This window comes from Fusarium vanettenii (genome assembly GCF_000151355.1).
Source record: "Fusarium vanettenii 77-13-4 chromosome 3 genomic scaffold NECHAsca_44_chr3_2_0, whole genome shotgun sequence".
Classification (NCBI taxonomy): Eukaryota; Fungi; Ascomycota; class Sordariomycetes; order Hypocreales; family Nectriaceae; genus Fusarium; species Fusarium vanettenii.
The window spans coordinates 203,807-226,826 of NW_003315844.1; the positions used below are offsets into that span (position 1 = coordinate 203,807).

The 23,020-nt window shown below is 50.7% G+C and overlaps 9 protein-coding genes across 9 annotated transcripts; 4 read left to right on the forward strand and 5 right to left on the reverse strand.

The window, feature by feature from the left end:
- Nucleotides 1–200: 200 nt before the first annotated feature.
- NECHADRAFT_105955 (uncharacterized protein) lies at nucleotides 201–1,768 on the forward strand (the record flags this gene model as incomplete). The annotated part of the gene is made up of 5 exons (XM_003041512.1): nucleotides 201–283; nucleotides 334–626; nucleotides 674–897; nucleotides 953–1,329; nucleotides 1,381–1,768. The coding sequence occupies 5 exons, from the start codon at nucleotides 201–203 to the stop codon at nucleotides 1,766–1,768; spliced, it is 1,365 nt and encodes a 454-aa protein (XP_003041558.1).
- A 302-nt stretch (nucleotides 1,769–2,070) lies between these two features.
- Nucleotides 2,071–3,041, reverse strand: NECHADRAFT_67001 (uncharacterized protein). The gene is made up of 2 exons (XM_003041568.1): nucleotides 2,700–3,041; nucleotides 2,071–2,652 (listed from the first exon to the last, which is right to left on the reverse strand). The coding sequence occupies exons 1-2, from the start codon at nucleotides 2,971–2,973 to the stop codon at nucleotides 2,252–2,254; spliced, it is 675 nt and encodes a 224-aa protein (XP_003041614.1). The 5' UTR covers nucleotides 2,974–3,041; the 3' UTR covers nucleotides 2,071–2,251.
- A 284-nt stretch (nucleotides 3,042–3,325) lies between these two features.
- Nucleotides 3,326–5,164, reverse strand: NECHADRAFT_35055 (uncharacterized protein; the record flags this gene model as incomplete). The annotated part of the gene is made up of 2 exons (XM_003041569.1): nucleotides 3,326–4,835; nucleotides 4,896–5,164. 2 exons carry the CDS (start codon nucleotides 5,162–5,164, stop codon nucleotides 3,326–3,328), a joined length of 1,779 nt encoding a protein of 592 aa, XP_003041615.1.
- Nucleotides 5,165–5,451: 287 nt separating this feature from the next.
- NECHADRAFT_77250 (uncharacterized protein) lies at nucleotides 5,452–6,223 on the forward strand (the record flags this gene model as incomplete). Its single annotated transcript, XM_003041513.1, has 2 exons — nucleotides 5,452–5,604; nucleotides 5,663–6,223. The coding sequence occupies 2 exons, from the start codon at nucleotides 5,452–5,454 to the stop codon at nucleotides 6,221–6,223; spliced, it is 714 nt and encodes a 237-aa protein (XP_003041559.1).
- A 362-nt stretch (nucleotides 6,224–6,585) lies between these two features.
- Nucleotides 6,586–7,754, reverse strand: NECHADRAFT_34980 (uncharacterized protein; the record flags this gene model as incomplete). The annotated part of the gene is made up of 3 exons (XM_003041570.1): nucleotides 6,586–7,311; nucleotides 7,367–7,651; nucleotides 7,710–7,754. The coding sequence occupies 3 exons, from the start codon at nucleotides 7,752–7,754 to the stop codon at nucleotides 6,586–6,588; spliced, it is 1,056 nt and encodes a 351-aa protein (XP_003041616.1).
- Nucleotides 7,755–9,753: 1,999 nt separating this feature from the next.
- On the forward strand, nucleotides 9,754–12,028 carry NECHADRAFT_58765 (uncharacterized protein). Its single transcript, XM_003041514.1, has one exon. It carries the CDS (start codon nucleotides 9,773–9,775, stop codon nucleotides 11,957–11,959), a length of 2,187 nt encoding a protein of 728 aa, XP_003041560.1. The 5' UTR covers nucleotides 9,754–9,772; the 3' UTR covers nucleotides 11,960–12,028.
- Nucleotides 12,029–12,107: 79 nt separating this feature from the next.
- On the reverse strand, nucleotides 12,108–13,345 carry NECHADRAFT_24925 (uncharacterized protein; the record flags this gene model as incomplete). Its single annotated transcript, XM_003041571.1, has 4 exons — nucleotides 12,108–12,249; nucleotides 12,300–12,491; nucleotides 12,542–13,161; nucleotides 13,214–13,345. Coding segments are annotated over 4 exons (1,086 nt in total), but the record flags the coding sequence as incomplete, so codon positions are not given.
- A 4,074-nt stretch (nucleotides 13,346–17,419) lies between these two features.
- NECHADRAFT_34938 (uncharacterized protein) lies at nucleotides 17,420–19,557 on the forward strand (the record flags this gene model as incomplete). The annotated part of the gene is made up of 8 exons (XM_003041515.1): nucleotides 17,420–17,654; nucleotides 17,707–17,739; nucleotides 17,793–18,032; nucleotides 18,083–18,254; nucleotides 18,307–18,765; nucleotides 18,818–18,954; nucleotides 19,015–19,267; nucleotides 19,329–19,557. The coding sequence occupies 8 exons, from the start codon at nucleotides 17,420–17,422 to the stop codon at nucleotides 19,555–19,557; spliced, it is 1,758 nt and encodes a 585-aa protein (XP_003041561.1).
- A 625-nt stretch (nucleotides 19,558–20,182) lies between these two features.
- On the reverse strand, nucleotides 20,183–21,787 carry NECHADRAFT_77255 (uncharacterized protein; the record flags this gene model as incomplete). Its single annotated transcript, XM_003041572.1, has 5 exons — nucleotides 20,183–20,616; nucleotides 20,669–20,884; nucleotides 20,940–21,086; nucleotides 21,142–21,575; nucleotides 21,624–21,787. The coding sequence occupies 5 exons, from the start codon at nucleotides 21,785–21,787 to the stop codon at nucleotides 20,183–20,185; spliced, it is 1,395 nt and encodes a 464-aa protein (XP_003041618.1).
- Nucleotides 21,788–23,020: the final 1,233 nt, after the last annotated feature.

Below are 23,020 nucleotides of genomic sequence, written 5' to 3' on the forward strand. Positions count from 1 at the left end.
CATCTTTTGATCACCGATCCTGGTCAGTGCCGGCCCGTCGGTGACTATATCTGCGGAGGACTTCCCCCTCATGGTAATGCTCCGTCCTCAGCATCAAGCATCGTCACTCATTCGCTTTTGCATAGTCACTCATTTGTTTGTGCATAGTCAGTCACTCTTTTGATCTTTTGTTATAATTGGTTGCTTGATACTTTATCATCATGCGTTCTCCTCTTGTCCTTGGAACGGCGGCTTTGGCTACTGTTGCCTCTGCTGCGCCCAACTACATCTTTTACTTTGACCAGTAAATTTTGCCCTTGTCGTCGATGAACCTCATTTTAACATCTTTTTCAGGTGGCACACAGCCAACCTACCTGACAAGTCTCAGACCGCTGGTGTCACCCATGTCATCACCGCCTTTGCCAACTCCTCGTTGTTTGCTGCCGAGCCCGCTGGAAAGTATGAGCCTTTCAAGCCTCTCGATGAGATCCGTGCTCTCTTCGACGATGGCACTAAGGTCTGCATGGCTATTGGTGGCTGGGCCGACACTGCCGGCTTCGGCGCGGGAGCCAAGACGGACAGGACCCGCAAGAGGTACGCCAGGAACATCGCAGACACCCTGGCCAGACTCGGATACGATTGTGTCGGTAAGTACTATTATGTGAGTGTTTGGGCAGACGGCTAACGGACCAAGATATCGACTGGGAGTACCCCGCTGGCAACGGCGAGGACTATAAGCGTATCCCAAACTCTAAGAAGGTCGACGAGATTAAGAGCTACCCCAAGCTCTTGAAGGAGATCAAGAATGCCATTGGTGACAAGGAGCTCTCCATTGCCGTTCCTGGTCTTGAGCGGGACATGATCGCCTACACTCATGAGCAGGTCCCCAAGATCAACGCTGCTGTTGATTTCGTCAACGTGAGTGCTTTGAAGACCACCAGTGTGATATGAACCAAGTCTAACGGTTGAATAGATCATGTCTTATGATCTCATGAACCGCCGTGATAGCGTCACCACCCACCACTCCTCTTACGAGGGAACCGCCCAGGCCGTCGACGCCTACATCTCTCGCGGCTTCCAGCCCAGCAAGCTCAACATTGGATTTGCCTTTTATGCCAAGTGGTTCACCACCAAGGCCGGCGTCCAGTGCACTGAACCCACCGGATGCCCTACTGAGCTCCTCGAGGCTGCTGATGGAAGCGACACTGGCAAGTCTGGCACTATTACCTTTGAAAAGGCCAACTTTGTCGGGGCTCCTAAGAACTTGACCGTTTCGCCCGATGCTTCTTGTGGAGCTGGGACTTCTTTCAAGTGTGGTGAGGTTACTTGCTGCAGTCAGTTTGGTTTCTGGTGAGTCAGCTTCTGTCTACTTATATCGATGGTTTCTAACGTGTGATACAGTGGCAACTCTACTGCTCACTGCAGCACTGGCTGCCAGTCCGCTTATGGCCGATGCGAGGGTATCGATATCTCGGGCTCTTTCCTCACTGCACTTGAGAACGGCAAAACTGATACCGCTGCTGGCGGCCAGTGGTACTGGGATGCCACCACTTCTCTGTACTGGACCTGGGATACCGCTGACCTGATCACCCAGAAGATCAACGGTCTTGTTCCCACCAAGGGTCTTGGAGGTATCTTTGCCTGGAGTCTTGCTCAGGACAGTCAGGACTGGAGCCGTCTTACCGCTATGCGTGAGGGATTCAACACGCTCTCTGGACAAAGCTCTGGACGTCCCAAGGCTGCTCACTTTAAGAAGCACCAGGGTCACTATGGCCACCCCAGTTATTAAGCGAGGATTTGCAGGGAAGTCGGGGCATGGGCAACATGAACCTCTTTGTCCTCGGACGAAAGGATAGGCCTGCGAGGCATCATTGGTAACACCTTTGGTCGGCTTCCCTCAGCTCCTGGCGAGCCAGCACTTTCGTAGACGAAACGCCTAAACCGAGACGTTTCCTTAATAATAGAATAGACTATTCTGGCGACCCATGCTATAATGCTCACCTTGACAACTTCCTTACTCTGCTTGAGATTGTGTGCTAACCTAGCTGAGGGAACGCTTCGTGATGTTAGTTACTGGACGGGGGAGAAAGTAAAAGTATGGGGATGATATATCGGTGCTATAATAGACGTAGTAATTGGGTTTATTGCTCTGTAAAACGTAATAATGCCTCCACCAAGTCCAGTGCCTCGAGCACAGGTTCCAATAAAGATGGCGAGCAGCCTGTGAATGATAGCCACTCTGGGGATTGCAATGAAAATCATCTCGGGCTGATCACTTAAGAAGCTTCCACGAGGCTGTCTCGGACCAGATCCGGGTATACCACTGGTGCAGCTCCTCCGTCCAAGGGGGCATAGGGCCCTTGATTCCAGGGATCTTGCCCTCGCTGGAGAAGAGGCAGCTCCTGAGTCTCAGCTCAACCTCTTCCCGCTGCTTGTCAATAGTAGCGCTAATGGTGAAGAGACCGTCAGAAGGTCGCACAGCGTGGTTGCGAGGAGAGTCACCACAGCGGACAGTGATGGCTGTGGGTGTCTTTTCGACAACTTCAAAGTGGTCGGTGATTTTAGTTCCCTTGTCGTAGGTGCTCTCAGCAAGCTGCTCATTATCCCACAGCTGCTCCTCAGTCTCGGGACCTCGCCACTTGTACTCGAGGTACTTGCGCTGAACAGCGTAACCTGGAAGGGTCAATCAATCGTTATCTCGAAATGAGCGGGTTACTCACCCCAGCCACTCCACAGACCGCGGCAGAACTCGAGAGTCAGATCAGCCTCCTTCTGGAGAAGCTCGGGACGGATCTTGCTGAAGGGAATACGCTTGATGCAGACATCTTGAGTGGCGGGATTGCGGTTGGGGTTGTGGTTCTTGTAGATGCGGGCAGACCAGATGGGATCATTGGGCGGGAGCGGGGAGATGACGGGGTTCTTGGCGGCGAGATAAGCGGCGGCGGTGGAGGTGCCGAGGAGGGAATAGAAGACGGCCTTGCGAATGATGCCCATTGTGACGATTATACACCTGATAGAAGGGGAGTAGTACGGTATATGGTTATGAAATGAGCCTCAGATCTTGAAACTCAAAAGACGCGTCTTCTCCCCTCGGCCAAGTCCCCGAACTTGGTTTGGGCGGTTTAGCGGGATAAACGTCGGTCGGTACCTCCCCACAAAAAAGGCGCAAGACGAAAAAAGAGGCTGGAATAAATCGGGGCTGGGAACAAGCCACTTGCGTGTTTCCTGGGTCTTTGATACGACCATTGATACCTCGGCCATTGCCGATACCACCTAAGAAACGAGGTTATCGCCGCTTTGTAAGCTTGCGGTATCAAATTCTTATCGGAGCTGTCAAATCATCAGATCAGATTAACAGAACTGTTCTTCCCATGCTTCCAAAACATGATGCCATATCCCATGTCTCTCCGATTAGTCCCTCACGTTGTTCCCATACGCGCCTAATAATTCCCATTGCCTCTGAAATCGGTCCGATATTTTTCAACGGCTCAGTCGCTTCGTAAATGTCGCAAACAACGTATTCTTGGTCTTTTGTGACCAAACAGCCCGTCACGCAAAAAGGCCAAGCCAAAGCGAGCAACCAACTTGGAGACTGCAGGTTATTTAGCAGCTCGGTGTTCTTTGAGACGATTTCTCGTATTTCGCTGCTCCCGGGTTGCCAGCCTGAGAGAACTACAAGCAGATAGAGTCTCGCAGCATTGGCCCAGATGCGCGTGACAATGCTGTGATCAATGATTTGCCCTCGCTGTGGATTGAACATTGAAAAGATGCCGTCCTTGTTGCGTGCATCCTCATTGTCTGGGCCAGAAGGACTTGCAAGACCATTATCCAGATCTTGAGTGATCCTGCTAGCGCGCTGAATCAAGTCCATCAACGAGAACGCGCCGCTCTTCTTGGCCTGTTTCTTCCACAAGTCAAGCTCAATAATGTCCGCTATCGATAGAAAAATCCAATTTTCGCAGCCCACGATATGCTTCAAGTTGAGATGGGGCTTCTCTCGAGTGCCTAGCACCCTCTCATGGTGCTCCCTCAGTTGAGGCAGCTGCCCCAGAGCCGTGCTGGCGATGATGTCGGCGGTTATGACGGCCGCGCTGAAGAACCGAAATGCTGTTTGCGAAGCTTCAAATCTATGGGCTTCAGTGGTCGATAGCGCCGACCTCGATTGTGAGACCAGCTCTTCCACGTCAGACGGTATCTTCCAAACGCTATCGTCAAAGTCCGGCGAGGAGAGGAATTGCTCAAAGAGAACGGTCGCAGCACAGAGATGAACTCCCCAACTTGAAGAAGAACCTGCCATGGTCTCAAACTTGAGAAGCAACATGATGTCGCCTAATAGATGAGTGCTCTGCAAAAGATTGCCAGAAACACCACATCGGCTTATCGCTTCAACCCTCTGCTGCATGCCCTTGACTGCAAGATCAGATTGACTCTGTACCTGTTGCCAGGTATGCGATGAACACACACCATGTCCAGGACCTGGGAAAACAGGCACAACTGAGAGAAAGTATGTCGCCAGGCTGATGACTAGCTGGCATGATTCCGTGTTTCTCATGGAAAAGACCAGAAGCCAGCTTCGCCCCCCTTCAAGAAAGGTCGGGCGGTAGAAGGGATTGAGAAGAGGGAAGATGTAGTCCGTGTAGGCTGTGATAAAGCGTAAATCCTGCTCGTTCTGGATAACCAGTGGTCCTGATCCAGAGCCGAAGAAAGTATGAGTTGGGTCCTCCCTTTGTATGAGGTTTCTCGAGTTCTCAGCCGTAGGAGAGATATTGAATGGCAGATTTTCAGTCGGGGTAGTATTGTCTGTATCTGAGACATGAGGGTCTGTTGTTTGGTCTACCGTGATTGACTCTTGAACACTGGCCGTCGAGTGCGCATCCCTGCTTGGGGATAAGGAAGGCGGATTGCTCGGAGGTGACGGACTGTGCCCCTCGATCTCTCGGGTTATCTTCTGGATCATTCGCCTGCCCCGACGCTCCTTTGCATTGCGTTTGACTTGGGCCTTGAGGCGCTGGGACATCTCGCGCTGCTTGTCCCCATTGTCCATCCATTCTGGCTTGACATCGCTGTAGAGACATGATAGCTCGAGGGCTTCGCAGTTTTGACACCTTGGTAATGATTCATCGCATTTCTTGTGTCGGATTCGACAGATCCAGCAACTGCCTGATGTCTTTGTTGTGGGAGGCATTGTTGTGAAGAAGTAAGATTGAGCAGCCCCTTGACTCAAGTCTCCGCGCGGAGATGATTCCGGGCGGAAGGAATTCGTTAGAGAGCCACGTGAGCACGCAATTACCGCCCAACTTGGATTCCGGGCGGGATTGCTTCCCCGCGCAAATAGAATCCCATGAGCTCATTTGCAGCTGGTATTAATAAACAGATACTTATAAATAGGCATTTAATCACCTTACTTTGGAATCGAATCATTCATCCATTTTCTCTTCTTGTGTACCCAGTCGCTATTCCTACAACTTCATCATGCCAGGATCAAAGGTCCTCGTCCTTGGAGGCACCGGCCCTGCAGGCATCTGCCTCTTGAGAGAGCTTATCCATCGTAATCACGAGGTTGTTGCGTTTGCAAGAAACCCCAAAAAGATTCCAGAAGATTTGTCTTCTAGCCCGCTAATCGAGGTTGGTCTACCTCAGCATCCTGGCTTCAAGTGTATACCCTTGCTAACCCCAGTCCTAGATAATCGAGGGAGAACTCGACAACACTGAAGCCCTCTCCACAGCAGTCTCCAAGAGCTACGTCGTAGTTTCACTTCTTGGGCCTATGATCAGCAGCTGGAAGCAGGATCCAAGCCTCTTGGCTGGCTTCTACAAAGACTCTCTTTTCCCCTCGATGCGTCAGCATGGCGTGAAACGCGTCTACGCAATGGGAACCATTTCCATCGTCCGCCCAGAAGATTCCCGCAGTTTGCTTCGATATGGTATCAAAACACTTGTGCGTCTTGCCGCTGGTGGAGCCTATCGCACCATCATCAACATCAGCCAAACGTTTGAGGAGGATGCCAAGGGCCTAGATTGGACGATATTTCGCATTGCCGGTATCCCCGGAGAATCCGATCATGAGAGCTGGAAAAGGGATAGAGAGGATGGCAAGGCTTTTGTGGGTTGGGTTGCCGAGACGGGTTGGACCATGTCCCAGAAGAGAGGAGCACTGGCAAGATGGCTTGTGAATGCCGTCGAGGGAGGATTGACAGACTGGATTGGCAAGATGCCCGCAGTGAGCAAATTGGCAGGTAGCTGAGACCATCCAGCCTGATTTGACACTGTTCTGGCTTAACGAGGAAAGGCATGGGAAATATTCACTTTCAGGGAAGGATAGAGGGATTGTTAATATTGATTTGTCTTATTTCGTCACATATAATTTCTCAGCTTCAGTACTTCTTAATTTTTTTCAAGACTCTCACCGTTTACCACTGTTCATGCTCTCTTCGCCGCGAAAACACCAAGAGGGTCTAGTACCGTGGCGTCAAAGACAGGAGAAATGTAGTGGTCATTTTTAAAGCTCTCACAGACTGAAGTATCATTCATTTCACAACATCTCTTTTCAAATTTCCACCGCAGCCTAACGAAGAATTCTAAACAAACATAACTATCTGCATTCTTCTACAGGCGCTCTCCCTTTTCGTTAAACTTGACAACCTCTCCGGTGAGCAGGGCGTGCTGCAGCGCCCGACCAATGTTCATAACCATCATTCCACCCTCAATTGGCAAAGGCACTGGCTTGTCCTTCAGGACTGACTCGGTAAACTCGTTAGCCTCGAGCGCAAATGCGTCCTCAAACCTCTGCCAGTACTCAGGCTGAACCTCGTGTCGGATGCCTAGGCGGTCGGCCAGGACAACATTGTTGGCCTTGGGAACCACGTTCACGGACAGCTTGCCCGTCTTGCCCGTGATCTCAGTGCACACATCATGGCCGTGAGCTTGGGTTCGGGAACAGTAGAAGTAGGCAATCTTGCCACCCCAGAATTCAACGACACCGACAGCGTTATCGACGTCTGACAGTTCCTTAAGCTCAGGGTGGTGTTGAAGTGTACCAGCGGCCCAGCATGCCTTGGGAAGGGGATTTCCAAGGTACCAAAGCGACAGGTCAATATCGTGGATTGCGCAATCGACAAAGATGCCACCGTTTCGAGCTGCGTATCGGACAAAGAATCCAGTCTCGTCAAGAAGGTCGCAAGTGTTTGAGCGAACCATGAAAGGCTCTCCAATGGCCTTGTCGTTGTAGATCTTGGATGCAGCATCGCGATAAGAAGCATCGAAGCGCCGGGAGAAGCCAGCCATGACCTTCAGGTGAGGGTTCGCCTTGGCAGCGTCGACAACAGTTTGGGCCTGTCAGAGTGGTCAACATCGGAGCAAGACGTTGACGCGTTCGAAAGAATTGTACCTCTGCCATGTCTGTGCTCAGTGGCTTCTCGCAGAGAACGTGAAGGCCTTTTGAGATAGCTGCAAGAGATTGACTTGCGTGGACATCGGTGCTAGTAGAGACCCAAACGGCCTGAAGCCCACCATGGTTGAGCATGTCGTTGTAGTCGCTGTAAACAGTGATGCCAAACTCTTTGTACTCGGCGTTCGCATTTGCCCACTCTACCTCATGAGGCGTGGAGCTGCATACAGCAACCACTTTGGCATGGGGAACTCGGTACAGGAGCGTGTGAACATGTCGCTTGCCCTGTGGATGTGTGAGGACTATTTTCCAAATGACTTGGAGTGAAAGAACAACTACTGACCATACGACCAAGGCCGACAACAGCAATATTGAGTGGCTGAGACATGGTTCTTTGAGTGAATGCGTCTGAAGAAGAGTTTGGATTGTCTTGAAGACGCCGGCTTGAGGATGAATGGGGAGGTGCTGGTTGTCTTCTTGAATGGGGGTCTCTGCATTCTTTATAGTTGAACTTCCTCCTCGTGCTTTGCGATCATCCAGAGAGGACTACGGATACACTTGCCTTGAGAAAAGTTGCCGGGATCATTGAAGAACAGAGGCGATGCAGGACGCAAGTCGTGTAAGTGGATGAGGAGGTTGGAATATTGCCTCTTTTAGTAGGTATCGGCGATCGGAGGGTGTCGGGACTTGCCTATTTTAGTAATCCGTCGGCACCAGATTCCGTATCAAGTAATCTTGGAAAACTCGTTGGCAATACCACAAGTCTCAGCCCCAAGATGATGGCCCAAATATGGCAATTCGCGCAAGGTTTCTCTATTAGGATTGATGAATACTTATTGAACAAGGCCTCAAGACTTCTTGTGAGTGAAGCAGCATAGGGGAACATGTCTGTCAGCGCTCCTAATAGTCCAATCAGTCCGTCTGGATGCCTCAGACTGCCCATTTAGTCCGTTTGACTTGGCTAAACTAAACCAGCAGTCCGTCTGACTTTGGTCAGACGGGACTAGCAGTCTGGCTGAGGTGTGCAGACTGGACTGTCAGCCAAGTCCGAGAGACGCGGACTGGACCGTCAGTTTAGCCCGAGAGACGCAAACTAGACCAATAGTCTGTGGACTATTAGTCTGGACTGCAGTTTGGACTAATAGTACAGTTTTTGGTCTGGACTATTAGGAGCTCTGATGTCTGTCTGTGGAGAAGGTTGATCATGAGACCAGTTTGATGGCCGCAGAGTCAAGGATTGCTTGCTAAAATTGCCCGAAATCAGAAATAGAGGAAATAAGAGCCCTAATGTGAGAACTTAAGGGGTGCAGAGCTACGGCTTGACCGCAGTGCAATGCGATAGGTCAAGGATGATTACCACCGTTAAGCAGTTACCGACCGGTGACACGAGAAACTCGCCAATATCCTCCAGACGGATCGTAGACTGGTAGTCAGAGTTGAATAGCTCTAAGAACAACTAACCACCTATCTTTGTACGTATCAGTGGCTATTCTAGAAAGCATATACGGTAGAGATCGGTGGCTTAGTCAGATCCGCAGCGAACAATGTCCAGACCATGTATCATAGCCCTATCCCCTTTTAAAGCAATTCACTTTGGCTACTAAGCTTTGCCAGTTTACTGGAGACATCAAGTCTTCTTCTAGAAGACGGGTTCTCACTGGCTATGGAAAACTGGCTCTTTTTGATACTGCAAGTAATCGCACCCAAAACATCACTCAAAGTCAAAATTGTTCGTATTTTCCCCTACTCCGCACTGTCTTTTACCTCCGAAGAGTATTGGAATGCGTTTTCGTTTATTATTAGACACTCTTGGGGTCGCCAATGTAGAAACCACCCCGAACCATCCTCCCATTGTCCAACCCCAAGTGGCCTGCCGAGTGAGGTTATCCCGGTTGGGGAAAAAAAATCGAGATAGAATATTAACATGAGTCAAGAAAGTTTCACTTCATTGTAAAACCATAGACCTCATTGGAGTCATTATCGCGCGACTTTCTCCTGTGACGTTTTCCAAGGCTTGGCACCATGAGTCTGTTGCGTCATCATCCACCACCAAGAAAAATAAGATTGCAAAAGCCAAGCAACGCCGAGCTTTGCCTAGAAGCTTGTCCGAATGCCTCAAGCTTATCGGGTCCCCATAATTGGTCCGTCATATTTCCAGCAGAGCCAAGCGCGTGGAATCAAGGTTATCGATCTTGGGGGGGACGTGGTGCATTACTTTGGCTCGTTTTCAAGAGTTTGGGGTCTTGGCGGGAGGAAATGTTGACGTACGAGGTCTTGGTATGGGGGCATTTTTCGTTTTGCCTCTAGCTAGCACCAGGCTTTTATAATCGCTCTAGCCCTCAACACCTCCCTTAGACATTATCTCTTCTTCAAATCCATACCCATTTGTTGAGTGCACTCTCCTCGATGGCAGAACGGAGAGACACACCAAACTCCCTTGCGGGCCATCCAGTCCGCTCCTCAACTCACGTCCAATACCTCAACGACAAGGAGATTGACGAGTTTCTCGACGACCTTGACCACAATGGTGATGGCTACATCAACTACGAAGAAGTCGAGAGGAAGCTCGACGAAACCCACCATGAACTCGTTCCCAAGCCGAGTTCCCACCACGTCATACGGCGCGACCACGATGGAGAAGACGACTGCGCTCGACATGCTTTCCTGAGGAGTATCATGGGCTCCGATGCTGAGCGCATTCCAAGGAACGACTTTGCCAAGCTGGTTCGCCAGTGGAGGATCCCGTCTCTACAACAGGCCAAGAAGGAGGAAGAGGATGAAAAGAGCTACATCAAGCGTCTGCCGGGTTGGCGGAGGATTCGTGCCTACTGGGCAGTCCACGGCCCAGAGATTGTCTTTATCGGCCTCGTCATCTCTTTGCAATGTGCCTTTGGCATATGGCAGCTGGTCAAGTACCAAACAACTCCACAATATCGGGCTGCTTTCGGTTGGGGTGTCGTCATAGCCAAGACATGCGCCGGGGCTCTATATCCGACCTTCTTCTTCCTCATACTCAGCATGTCGCGATACTTTTCCACATGGCTTCGCAGATCTTACCACATCTCGCGTTTTCTCAACTGGGACCTGTCTCAGAAATTTCACATCCGCATCTCTTGCGTTGCCATCCTTCTCGCAACATTGCACGCGCTTGGCCATCTGACAGGTTCCTTTGTGCACGGTAGCGACCGAGCGAACGAACAAGAGGTTGCCGATGTGCTCGGACCTGATATGGTTCCCCGTCCTTATATCGAATATGTTCGATCACTGCCTGGCTCTACTGGCATCACAGCCCTTGGTCTGTTTTACCTGCTTTCACTCTTGAGCATCCCTCAAGTCCGCAAGTGGAACTACGAGATCTTCCAGCTGGGCCACTTGCTGATGTTCCCAATTATCGGCCTCATGATGGCACATGGAACTGCTGCATTGCTTCAATGGCCCATGTTTGGCTACTTTCTCGCCTTCCCAACGCTTCTGGTCATTGTTGAGCGAATAGTGCGAGTCTTCCTAGGATTCCATCGCATCAACGCCACCATGAAAGTTCTGGACAAGGAAACTGTTGAAATCGCTGCTGTCATTCCGAGTGAGCGGCTTTGGAAGTACAAGGCAGGTCAGTATGTCTTCCTCCAAGTTCCACAGATCAGCTTCTTTCAGTGGCATCCCTTTACGGTTTCTTTCTGTCGCGGTCAGAAGATGATGTTGCATATCAAGACGGATGGCAACTGGACGGGGAGACTGCGTCAGCTGGGAGGTGAATCAGGCGAGTGCAACATCGAGATTGGAATCAATGGGCCGTTTGGTGCCCCGGCACAGCGGTTCTATGACTTCAGTCATTCCATCATCATTGGTGCCGGTATTGGAGTCACTCCCTTCTCGGGCATCCTCGCTGATCTCCAATACAACGATGATCTGGACCACGGCGGCCCGGGCGACGATGCACCGCGCGGCTGTCATGATTCGGATGCTACTGTCAACGACACCTCGAGCCAGCCAGATCAACACACCGTCCAACCAGATGTGTTGAATGAAGGCAAGAAGCCCCAGGCCGATAAGGCGCACACATTCTCAGAAGACTATCGCCGCGTGGACTTCCATTGGATGGTTCGCGAGCGAAACTACCTCCGCTGGTTCTCCGATCTGCTCAATGACGTTTCGAGGAGCCAGGAGTGGCATCGTGAGCACGAAGTTCACCCGCACCTCGATATCCGCATCAACACCCATGTTACAGCAAAGCGCAAGGATATCTCTACTCATGTATACCGCTGGCTACTTGAGATGCACCGCACCGAGGCGCATCCAGCCTCTCCTCTAACCGGTCTACTAAACCCTACTCACTTTGGGCGACCAGACTTTGAGAAGATTCTTGATGAGCACTATGAGGAGATGCTCAAGTTCCGGGCCAGCAAGCGAAACCAAGAAAGAGAAAAGACTAGCGAGTCGGGCGAGGAAGATGAAGAGTTGAAAGTGGGCGTCTTCTACTGTGGTGCGCCGGTCGTTGGTGAAATTCTGGCAGATAAGTGCCGTGAACTCTCCACAAGAGGGCGTCAAGATGGAAGCAAACTAGAGTATCACTTTATGATTGAAGTATTCGGTTGAGTTGAAGATTAATCCTATTATGCTACAAATTCGCTTAATCTAATGCCCGTAGTGCCTTTGGTACAGGCCATGCCTGGCAGTCTTTGAACATCTGCACGATGCCTTTCAGAGCGTCCCGTTCCCACGGATCTGTAAAGTAGTTGCCGTATAGTTGAATTGCCAGGGTCGCGTTCACTAGAGCTGGTGGTATTTCTGGGTGTTGGACGGCGGTACTGCAGACGTCAAGTACCAGGGACCTCACATCATTTTCGGCTCTTCGGTAAGCTGCACGGGCATCCGCATCACCTCGTCTGCTAATGATTAGCGGGCTTACATGTCTTGGTCTTGAAGAGAAAATCACCCAAGGAATGGCGATTCAGCAACCAGAATCATCTTGGCCATCATCATATGCTGCATACCCGTGAGGGCAATATTTGACGCGTACCATATCGTCGGGAACACTTCCCCTTTCGTTCTATCCGGGGGTCGGGAAAGGATAGGGGCAAATCGGCCCACAACGTATTGTTCAAGATATCTCTCCTGTTCCTTCAGTCTCTCTATTGGAAGTCAGTATATGTTGTAGCAGATTTGGTAGAATGAAACTCACGCCAACCAGTTTCAGACTTGTCCTCAAATAGCCACTTCGTGACTTGACTGGTATGGAAGATGAGCTTATTCGCTGGCGAGATATCTGCCCACTCGGCAGGCGGCTCAACCATTTGTGGTGAGTACCCTCTTCTAAGCGCGTAGTAGACCTCCTGTCTCAAAGCTATCCAATATGACGCGTTTAAGAGCTCTCGGTGATGAACCAAGTCATCCGAGGTCAAACTTCGAAGAACAGCATTGAGGATAGCCAGAAAGTTGACCCGTTCGTCCATAGGTGCGTCAGCGGTGCTATCGTCGTCTTCTTCATCGTCCATCTCTTCAAACTGGCGTAATACCACAGCCGTCGTGACAATCAGCTCGCGTGCCTCTCCGTCCCTAGTTGTGTGGAACTCTTTGAGCACGGGGATGCACTTTAGCATGTACTCGACGGCGGCGCCTGGAGTGAGATTCGGTAGGTGCTGGCCACGGTACACTATTCCCTGGGATGTCTTGAAGGTGGCGACGCGACACATGCGTCGTGTTGAAACGGCAAAGATTGCGTTCAGAAGGGGTGGGTATTTTCGAGCACGTTCGGGGACGAGAAGTTGGAAGAGTCGTTGGGGGTCAACTAGATCAAACTGCATCACGATCAGTCCGTGCTCATGCCATCCGGTTTCGTTGCCAAGTTACCCAATGTGATAGTTCTTCGACAAAATATCGGAGAAGGCAAGCTTCTTGCACACCATCCAACGGTCGATCTTGGTCTTGTGGTGGTTCAAGGCTGTGGAGTATTCCGCCCCAAGAGGGGCCTCGCTGTGATAACACTGGCAAGTGCTGGGTATGCACATGTCTATAGTTTGATGGGGTTGAATGTGAAAGATGTTCAACACTTGACGGCGATGGTATCATGCCATCCGAGCCTGCAGAATGGAGGATTGTAGAACTGCCGGGGGTCGTCGGTGAGGCCGCTGTGGCGAGAGCCTCATGTGATACCACTGTTGGCGCCTCCGCTTGGATGTGGGCTAGATCCGTCCTGTCATCAATAGAGAAGCTATCCCCGTGTGTGGGGGGTGAGGTCAACCGCGCATTAGTATCTCTTTCCGCAGCGATCCTCCGGGCTGGACGTTTCGGTCCAGTATGGAGTCTAACTACGCAAGTTTATATCAGCATCGGCTGACGACTAGGTGATACTCAGCCTCACATTCTTTTGCGCTGCTATTGACCCAGTTTTGTGTCTCGGGGAACTGCGCGTCATACTTGGCAGACGAGCCATGTCTGAAAGGTCTTTTTCGTCCTGGACGGATACACTGGAGTCCCTTTGTTCGACACCGGTTGCATTGAGGTACATCATCGTCGCCTAGGTGGTACAACACGGTAAGACACCATCAACGGCTGCCAAGTTGGCAGTCAGGAGAGTGGCTGCATACAGGGGCATGCTTACATTTAAGGTGCTTCCCTATCTCACATTAGTCAGCCGGCCTCTACTATACGATAGCTTATCGCTCATACCTTTGCATTCCGAACAGGGATTTTTTAAAGAGGGCATGCCGTCACGCACCGTGGCTCGGATCTTGCTGTCAGAGTGTGATAGACAGGCTGAAGAATGTAGCAAGACTCGGCGAAAGTGGACCGTGGCTCCTTCCCCAGGCCCACTCTGTGCGGGGTAAACGCGAGCTTCCTCGGCCAAAGTTGCTAAAAATTGCCACGGAAGGAAGTAATCCCGAGCTCGTGACCTACTGTAGGGTAGGCTCCGAGGATCGCCAACAAGAACAAGTATTAGAAATAGGACCACGAGTTTAGGCTCGAAACTTAGATCTTAGATGTTTCTTACTTCCTGATTCCATATTCAATGTCATTTGACTTTGTTCTTCCCTAGTCAAGACGGGAGTTTGGTAGAGTGGTGATCTTGAATCATGGAATCTTGTACCGGTGGGAAACTGCAACCTCAGAACTCAGTCATTTCCCCGCACGACCGATCACAATCATTGAAAACCCGAAATACAAGAGATTGTTAAACCTTTTAACTGCTTAACAACTTTATTAGATGCTAATAACTTGATAGCGCAGTACAGGAAATCTAATCGAGGTAAATAATGGCCAGGCTGGACGGCTTCCACACGCCTGCGTCTGTTGCACTCTGAAGGTGTATAATAGCTGACCATCTGCTCCGCGAGAAGGCTGTGAAACATCGCAAGACCAACGAGGAAAAGATCCTGGCGTGAATTGGTCGAATGCTATACCTGTTGTAGTATCAATTGAGCAATAAATTGCTCAGACAGACACTGCCAACGCGTTCTCACCGTGCCAAGGATAACCATTCCTGTTAACTACGATCACGGTAAACAATAAAACGCCTCTGAGTGAGAGCAAGGTTAACTCCAAGTAAATTACCTCGATTACAAGGAGATGCCTCGTGTAGAATATGCGATTCCTACAATGATATAACCGAGCAAACCATTGCGTGAACAATGTCACTGTAATTTCAACTCCCCATGAACAATCGATTCCGGTCCTTGTTGAGAGAAAGAGAGACCTCGCCGTAGACAAGATATCTTCGTGGGGACACATGTCGACGACGCGCTTCTGACATCCCACTGCTGTCGTCTTTCCAATATCCAAGCGCTGACCCGATGTCTCCCCCAATCTCATTGCTTGATGATTAAATTTGTAAGTGGCAAAGCTGAACGGCTCCACGACCTATTACACTGTTAATGCACTGGAATTAAGGTTATTGGATCCATCCGTATGGGTCGAGCGATACAAGTCTGGACTGATCTAGCGAATGATGCAACCAGAGGATCCTCTGTTCGTCATTGTTGCAGCGAACCTGGAATATCGGATAGAGTGGGATATGCCGCCATTGAGACCATCATTAAAAATTCGATCGGGAGAGCCGAAGTGATGGCAATGCACCTCTTCTGTATTCCCTGGTTCCCCTTTTCGGTGAGCGCGGCCAAAGGATTCCTCGGCAAAGGCGCAATTCTGACAACCACACCGAAAAGTCGAACCTGTCAGATCTTGGAAAGCAAGGTCAAGCATTACGAGATGATTGTAGTCAATTCAAGGCCTGCAGCAAAAGTGGAGGGACCGCGAACGGTTGTGTTATGCCAAGCTTCATGATCTCCCACTCGGCCCCATTTGCCGCGACCGCTTTTCTCGGAATGTCTCTGCTACTGGGGCCACCCTTGGACAAAGATGCGCAACCAGCGGGGACCCCGAGTCGGCGGTGGGTTGCAGCACCCCGGGGATGTGAGCTTTTCCGGTGTCTGTGGGTGGAGAGATGAGGTGCGAGTCAGGTAGGGATCTGAGCTGATCGCGCGGGATGAGACTCGCAACGGCCGCTGCTGCAGTTTGTGTTGCCACCTGAAATGCCTTTTGGTAGTACAGATGGTAATTTAGAGTCTGACAAAGATTCTTGAGCATGGGGGCGCGCCGTCTGGTCGATGTGTGTGACCGAGAGTCGCACATGCATCGAGTTCCTCCATCTGCGCGCTTTTCACCTGCTTCAGACATGGCCCAGAATTCTATAAGAAGCCAAACGGAAATCCTATTTTCAGCCGGTGCCGAACTTCCACTTTTCGCCCTGCCATTAAACCCCATGTAGAAAAGTCTCGGGAAACGTGCCATCACCATCGCCACGAGGCCGTTCATCCCACCAAGCTTAAACCCAACGGGAGGCTTGCCAAGACATCTCGAGCCAATGGCCAAGACCACATTAGCCATTCAGCCATTGCATTATTGCCGTTGAAAAGGGCCACTAGATGAGACGGTTTCGCTGTCGTCATCTTGCGGCTTGCCAACGCACGTCAAGACGCGCCACGGTCTGGGCGAACGCCCCCACTGGGACGATGGAAAGTCGAAGGATGCACAGCGAGATCTTGGCTCCCGAATAAGTTATTGCCAAGCTTATGACCAACAAGGGGGCTCCCGGGTCTGCCCATCCCCCCGTAGCCCCGGGTTCCCAAGCTGTACCCCTAGCCTAACCCACTTTGGGGGAGCTCTTTTAGCTCGAAGGTAGGGGGAATCTAGACTACCCATACGCTATCTCGACTTCAGATGTCGTTATCGGTCAATTTTTCGGACATCCCACTAGCGAGCTTCAGATTTGCCCATGACCTCATCCCATCCTAGCTATGGCGAAAACGGGTCAGGGTGCGTTTTACTGGTTGTCAATGTTTCTGAACACGACGTAAACCGTCTCTTTTTGGAAGGAGCTTAAGGATGCGAAAGTCGTTATCTGAAGGCGAAAAGGATTCAGGTAGAACCGAGGTCTTGTGTATGGTTGGGGGTTATGAGATTGAGTTGGCAGTGCGACTTTGTGCTTGGTTATGGTGCAACACACGAAAATCCATGCCATTTACAGCTTCTGCCGAAGACAGTGGCAGTATTTTCGCATTGCAGCTCCCCGTAGAACCCACTGTAAAAGCATAATCTATTCTCGCTGCATTGATACTATCCAAGTCCAAGCTTGCCCGGATGAGACGAGCTGACCTGGACCCAGGCACAAGGTCTATATGACCCTTGAATAGATGGTGCCACTAGCAGCAGGCAAGTCAGATAGCCTGCATGGTCGGGATCCCACCCCGAACCGCCAGAGTTTGTGGGGTCATGTGTGTTGGTCGAAGGAGTACAGAGTAAGGTTGCCAGGGTCCATGGCAAACTTTATGGCCTTGGGGAGGATTGTGTCATTCTCGGCGATATTGGCGTAAAGTGTATCTCAAAGTATCTCAAATTGAATATATACCTTGAATTCTGCTCCAACGTTTCAGCGTCTCATCCCATCGCCACTTTTCAGCCTCAGCGCTTCAACGCCAGCAACAACTTCAGTACGCGAGATATCGCGCCCTGCCGGCACTTTTCCCTCTTGTTATCTGTCACACACATTGTGCAGTAACCATGGGGTTCGCAGGCCTTTTTGACGGCTCCAAGAGCACGGCCCACGTTTCAACCGACCCCGAAGCCAGCGACTCTGAGCCCTCTGTCATTCACGATGGTGGTCTCGCATACACACGTGTCAAGGGAGGTAACGGCTCCAAGCCGTCCTATCAGGAGGCTGTTGGTGCTCCGGTCGAGTCCAAGTCTCCTCTTGGGTATCATGTGGGATGGCTCACCGTCATCTTTCTCAACGTCAGTGAGTAGTATCTCGCCTCGTCGTTGGAGGGCTGAGACTGACTTTGCTGCAGACATGATGATTGGAACTGGTATCTTCTCTACACGTAAGACCATCCAATAACTGGCATTGAGTAATCTCATACTAAACAACCTCTAGCTGCGAGTATCTTGAACCGATCTGGTTCAGTCGGCTTGGCCCTCTTCATCTGGGTCATCGGTTTCTTTATGGCCGCCGCTGGTTTCACCGTCTACCTGGAGCTGGCAAGCTATTTCCCCAACCGAAGTGGTTCAGAGGTGGTGTATCTTGAGCAGGCCTATCCCAGGCCCAAGCACTTCTTCCCCGTCACTTTTGCAGTCCAGTCGGTTATTCTCTCTTTCAGCAGCAGCAATGCTGTCGGTATGTCATGTCGGATTTTGCATCAGAGCTCTCAGACTAACAGTGTCTAGTTCTTTCTCGGTATCTTTGGAGAATGACCGGTGATACACCTAGCGAGTGGCAGATGCGAGGCGTGGCCATTGCTGCTTACACCCTCGCCGTCATCTTTGTGGTTGCTAGCAACAAGTATTCATTGTGGCTGGTCAACTTTATCGGCGCACTGAAGCTCCTCACCCTGGTCTTGTTCGTCAATCTGCTGCCTTTCATTCCTTCAGGCACTAACAACATGTTACAGTATCAGTATCGCCGGCCTTGTCGTCCTTGGTGGGCACGTCGATCGAATTCCCGATCCCAAGGCCAACTTCCGCAACGCTTTCGATGGTGAAACACCCAATGGTAATGATTTGGCGAGTGCATTCGTCAGCATCGTCTTTTCCTACGCCGGATACTGGAATGCCTTCAACGTCGTCAACGAGATCCAGAACCCCATCCCCACTCTCAAGCGAAACGGCACTGTTTCTCTGCTCACTGTGGCTATTCTTTACATGCTTTGCAACATTGCTTACTTCGCCGTTGTGCCCAAGGCGGAGTTTGCTGAGGCCAGCGAAATCGCCGCTTCTGTTTTCTTCTCCAAGCTGTTTGGAGGATCCGAGGCTGCTGCCAACGTGCTCAACTTCCTCGTTCTTCTGAGTGCCTTTGGTAACCTTTTGGCCGTTTTGATTGGTTCTGGACGAATGATCCGTGAGATTGGAAGGTGAGTCGATGGTCCCTGGGTTGACAAGTGGTACGCTAATCTCGTTCCCTAGGCAAGGCGTGTTGCCCTTTACCAACTTTTGGGTTTCTACGAAGCCTTTTGGAACACCTTTGGGCCCATACTTTGTGAAATGGGTGCTTACATTCATCATGATTGTTGCTCCTTCAGCTGGTGATGCATTCACCTTTGGTACGTGGACCTTGTGGCGAGTTGAACTTTGGTCGAGTATTTAGCTAACCTGCCTTCTAGTTGTGAGCTTGGGTACTTACCCAGATGCTATGTTCAAGTTTGCTATGGCTGCTGGAGTCTATGTTCTTCGAAAAAGACGCAAGCAGGCCGGCATCAACACCAATGACTTCCAGGCTTGGCATGTGGCTGTCATTTTCTACATCCTCATCCAGGTCTTCATTCTTGTTATGCCCTGGTGGCCTCCTAAGGGCGGCCCCTATGCCGGAGACGTCAGCTTCTGGTATGCCACTTACTGTGTCGTCGGTATTGCTATGTGAGTCTATCCTCCCTACGCCTCTGTCTGCCCCATCTCTTGGTACTAATCCCGGGTTTAGTGTTATTATTTGCGGCCTCTACTACGTCTTCTGGATGCACCTCCTACCCAAGTGGAAGGGCTACCAGATTCGCACTGAAATCACCAACGTTGACGATAACGGAGCCAACACCCATCGTCTGGTTAGAATCCCCAATGCCGAGGTCGCCAAGTGGGATGAGGAGCACGATGAGGCTGGTAACTTGCGCCAGAGGCGTGTGCCAAGCTCAGGAGACTCGGGCAAGGAGTAAATGGAGAAGAGTCGGGGGAGTAAGATGGGCGGTGAACCTGAAATTTGCAAGCCAAGGCCCGAGGACGAACTTGTCCCTGCTATAGATATCCTGCAATTGAATTCATCCTTCATTCAATCATGACAATGTAGTCTCTTACTCTCGAACTTTCGAAGAACAGCTGACGTATGGTCATATGAGATGATGAATGAGAGACGACAGTATCCTCTTCCAGTGAAGTCCTGCCGAGTTGAGGTTGCTCATTATCACCCAGCTCATTCTAGGGGTGGATATTGAACGGACCTTTAGACACCCTAGTATGTAAGTCTTGATCAAGTTCTGGATGAAAGATTAGTTGAAGATATGCCTCGGATAGTAGCTGGCCTGACGCGGTAAGTAATAAAGATAGAGGTATTAAGATAAGCCCGCCTCCTCACGCACTAGGACGCGAAATGTCATGTCACAAAGACTCGATGATGCTCTTGCAGATGGATTTCTAATTAGGTGGTCTCATGCTAATCATCTTAGAATACCCCGTACTTATATGAATCATAAGTGTTTCCATTAGGAATGCATGCCCTCATTGCTAAAAGACGAAATTTGAACCAAACACCCTGTAATACAAAATGATACACCGAATCTCATCCTACTCCTTCGCATTGCTTGCGCAAGTCCATGGTTTTGTGGTGCTTTCCGTAGCAATTGCCTCAATGGAAGCCCACAGGCCAACAACACAGATCAACAGACCAGTAAGAAACAGCAGCACGTTGGAAACAAATCGACATGTCTGCTTCCAATCCTTGAACCAGTTTCCATGGTGCATCCAAAGCCAGAAGATTCCGGGCAGGCCATACGAGAACCAACTGGCGAACAGGGCGCAGATAAGTCCCAGCAGATTGTTGAAGATGGGGATCGACTCGGCAATCACCATGGAGATAGCCCAAGTTGCAAAAGTGATGCCGAACCAGGCAAAGTTGGAAAGCTTTGTTCGTCGAACCATGTGCTTGGTGTTGCGGAAAAGTCTTGAAAAGATGTACGAGGAGGCGACATGGCCGTAAATGACACCAGCAATAACGATGGCTAAGTCGATGTTAGTACGAAATACTTTCTATTCAGGGGGTGAGTAACGTACTGGGAATGGCAATACCCCAAATGGCCTTGCGCATTGTGCTTGAGCCGGCGGCAGAGAGGGCAGGTGAGGGAACATCGGGACCGACGAAAACGTAGATGACGATGGCGGCGAGTAGATAGAGAGTCGTGTCGGCGATCTGGAGGAACGCCAGAGCCTTGGGCCAATCCTCGGGCTTCTTGAACTCGGCGATGACACTGAAGAAGCAAGAGTGACTCGCTAGAGAAGATGTTAGAGAGATGATGCGGGACAGAAGTGATGTGGGCGCTCGTACAGAAAGAAATGGCGATGTTGGTGACAGCCAGGAATGCGCTTGTGAAGCCAAGCTCTCGAGCAATGTGAAAACTTCCAGAGCCAATTGGTCGTTCAGCAGCAACGTCTCCAACCGTGATGAGAACCGCTGTCGTGATGGACAAGCAGGCTAGAGAAAAATGTCAGCTTATATGTTAAGGATGCAGCGTCAGCGGAAGACTCACAGGCAATCGACATGTAGCTTGTGTACTTCAGAGTTCTGGGAAGATTCAGAACCCAGAATACCGCTAGACCAACAACCGCCCAAACAATGGTGCACGTAGAGCTGCCAGTGAGGGTATTCATGCAGATGGTCCAGGTCAAGAGATGGCTGCCCATGACAAAGACCTGGAAGATAACCTGCGCCCAGCCAAAGAACTCCTGGAAGACGCGTCCCATTCCAATCGACTTTCCGATAACCTCCACGGCATCTCCAAAGTTTTGGACGAATGGGTATTGTTTTCTGAATTCGGCGAGGACGAGACCAGAGTATGTTGATAGGCAGCCCATCACGAGGATCAGGACGATGCCAGGAACGAGGCCGACGGTAGCAAGAACTGAAGGTAGCGAAAGAATTCCGAGGGAGACGGTTTCCGCGATCAAGACGATTCCTCCTTGCCTTGAACCTGGTCAGCACCAATTGACAAAGTCGCAAGACCGTACCTACCACCACGTCAAAGTCTTGTAATCAATCAATTCACCATCCTCTCCATCTAATACTCCGCTACCGCTGTCGATTGCGGTGTCGAAAGCAGGAGGGGCTTCATTGTTGACGGCCTTCTCGGCGTCTGGGGCGGCATCGTGATGCTTCGGTGCTTGAAAGTCTGCCATTGTGGTCTTGAGGAATGTGTGGTTCAACGATATGCGTTCGTGAGGACACTTCCTTTATAAGGCCTCGGCGAAATTCGCGGGGTAAGTAAATAAGAAATTGGCTTTCTGGAGAAAGAGAAAATGCAGCCTCAAAGGTTTAAAGAAGGTTCCGGGGGCGAAGGCGGTCCGCCGGCACCGGTCATTAACAAGAAAAAAAACCATCACATTGAGTCGAGTCAAGCCGACCCACAGATGAGCTTTCGGGCGATGCCGATGACGCCGCGCACCGAGTTCGGCCTGAATATTCATTAATGGTAGGTGAAGCTATTTAGCAGATCTTGCTAGGCTAGGGGACCTAGAACGAGATCGGCCAAGACATCGAATGACCCAACTGCCGGGGTTTATGATTGCAGGGGATTAATGCAACCGAATTCTAGGGCTGGGTGATGGAAATTGAGTAATTGTTACGTTATGGTCCCACAAGTTGGTAAATCTTTCAAGGCCGTTTGTCGTCTGATGGCCAACAGCTCTCCACAGTCATGAGCCGCAGGGCTTGTCTCGAACGTCTCCCCAGGAAGAGCACGTTCTTCAACGATCTGAATCTTGCAGCTGTGATCAGTATCGTGCTACTTGAGCTCTCAAAGATGTCTGACATCATTACGCGTTTAACAGAGGTTGATAAACTTTTCAGCCTCCTGCTGACAAGTGCATGCAAGCTTTTTCTCCCCTGTCGGAGGCTCAAATGCCGCTGGTTCTAGCCGATTTCTGGAATTCGTTAAAAGCTTTCTAGCGCAGCCGCTCCATCCAATGGCAGACGCTGACGCCTTTACTCGAGTCATAGTGGATCTTTTCCCTTGCCACCATTCGCCCGCCGATCACGGTCCGAGGTGGTTCGTTCGGACCTTGCGATGCTTGGCCAGGAACGTTGATGGAGACGCTGCGGCACAGCACTTGTTAGTACGGAGCCGCATGTTCAGACCGCCCCGGGGAGGTTCAGGCGACTCCGGACAGTTAGAAACACGGCGGCTCTTCTGACAAAATGGGAGCCTTCAAGTGGGTGCTCAATGACCCTTGAATCTTTCAAGGGTCATGTGCTTGGCAGCCTCCAAAGTGCCACTCCGGGGTAGTGCACACTCGAAAGCTTGTCTCACAAATCTCTGTACTCTCGTTGGCGCAAGCTTTCTCTTTACTTTACGGCAGAAATTGTTCCACATAATATTAATAAGCCGTTGATGCGAGCTTGTGCCGGCGAGG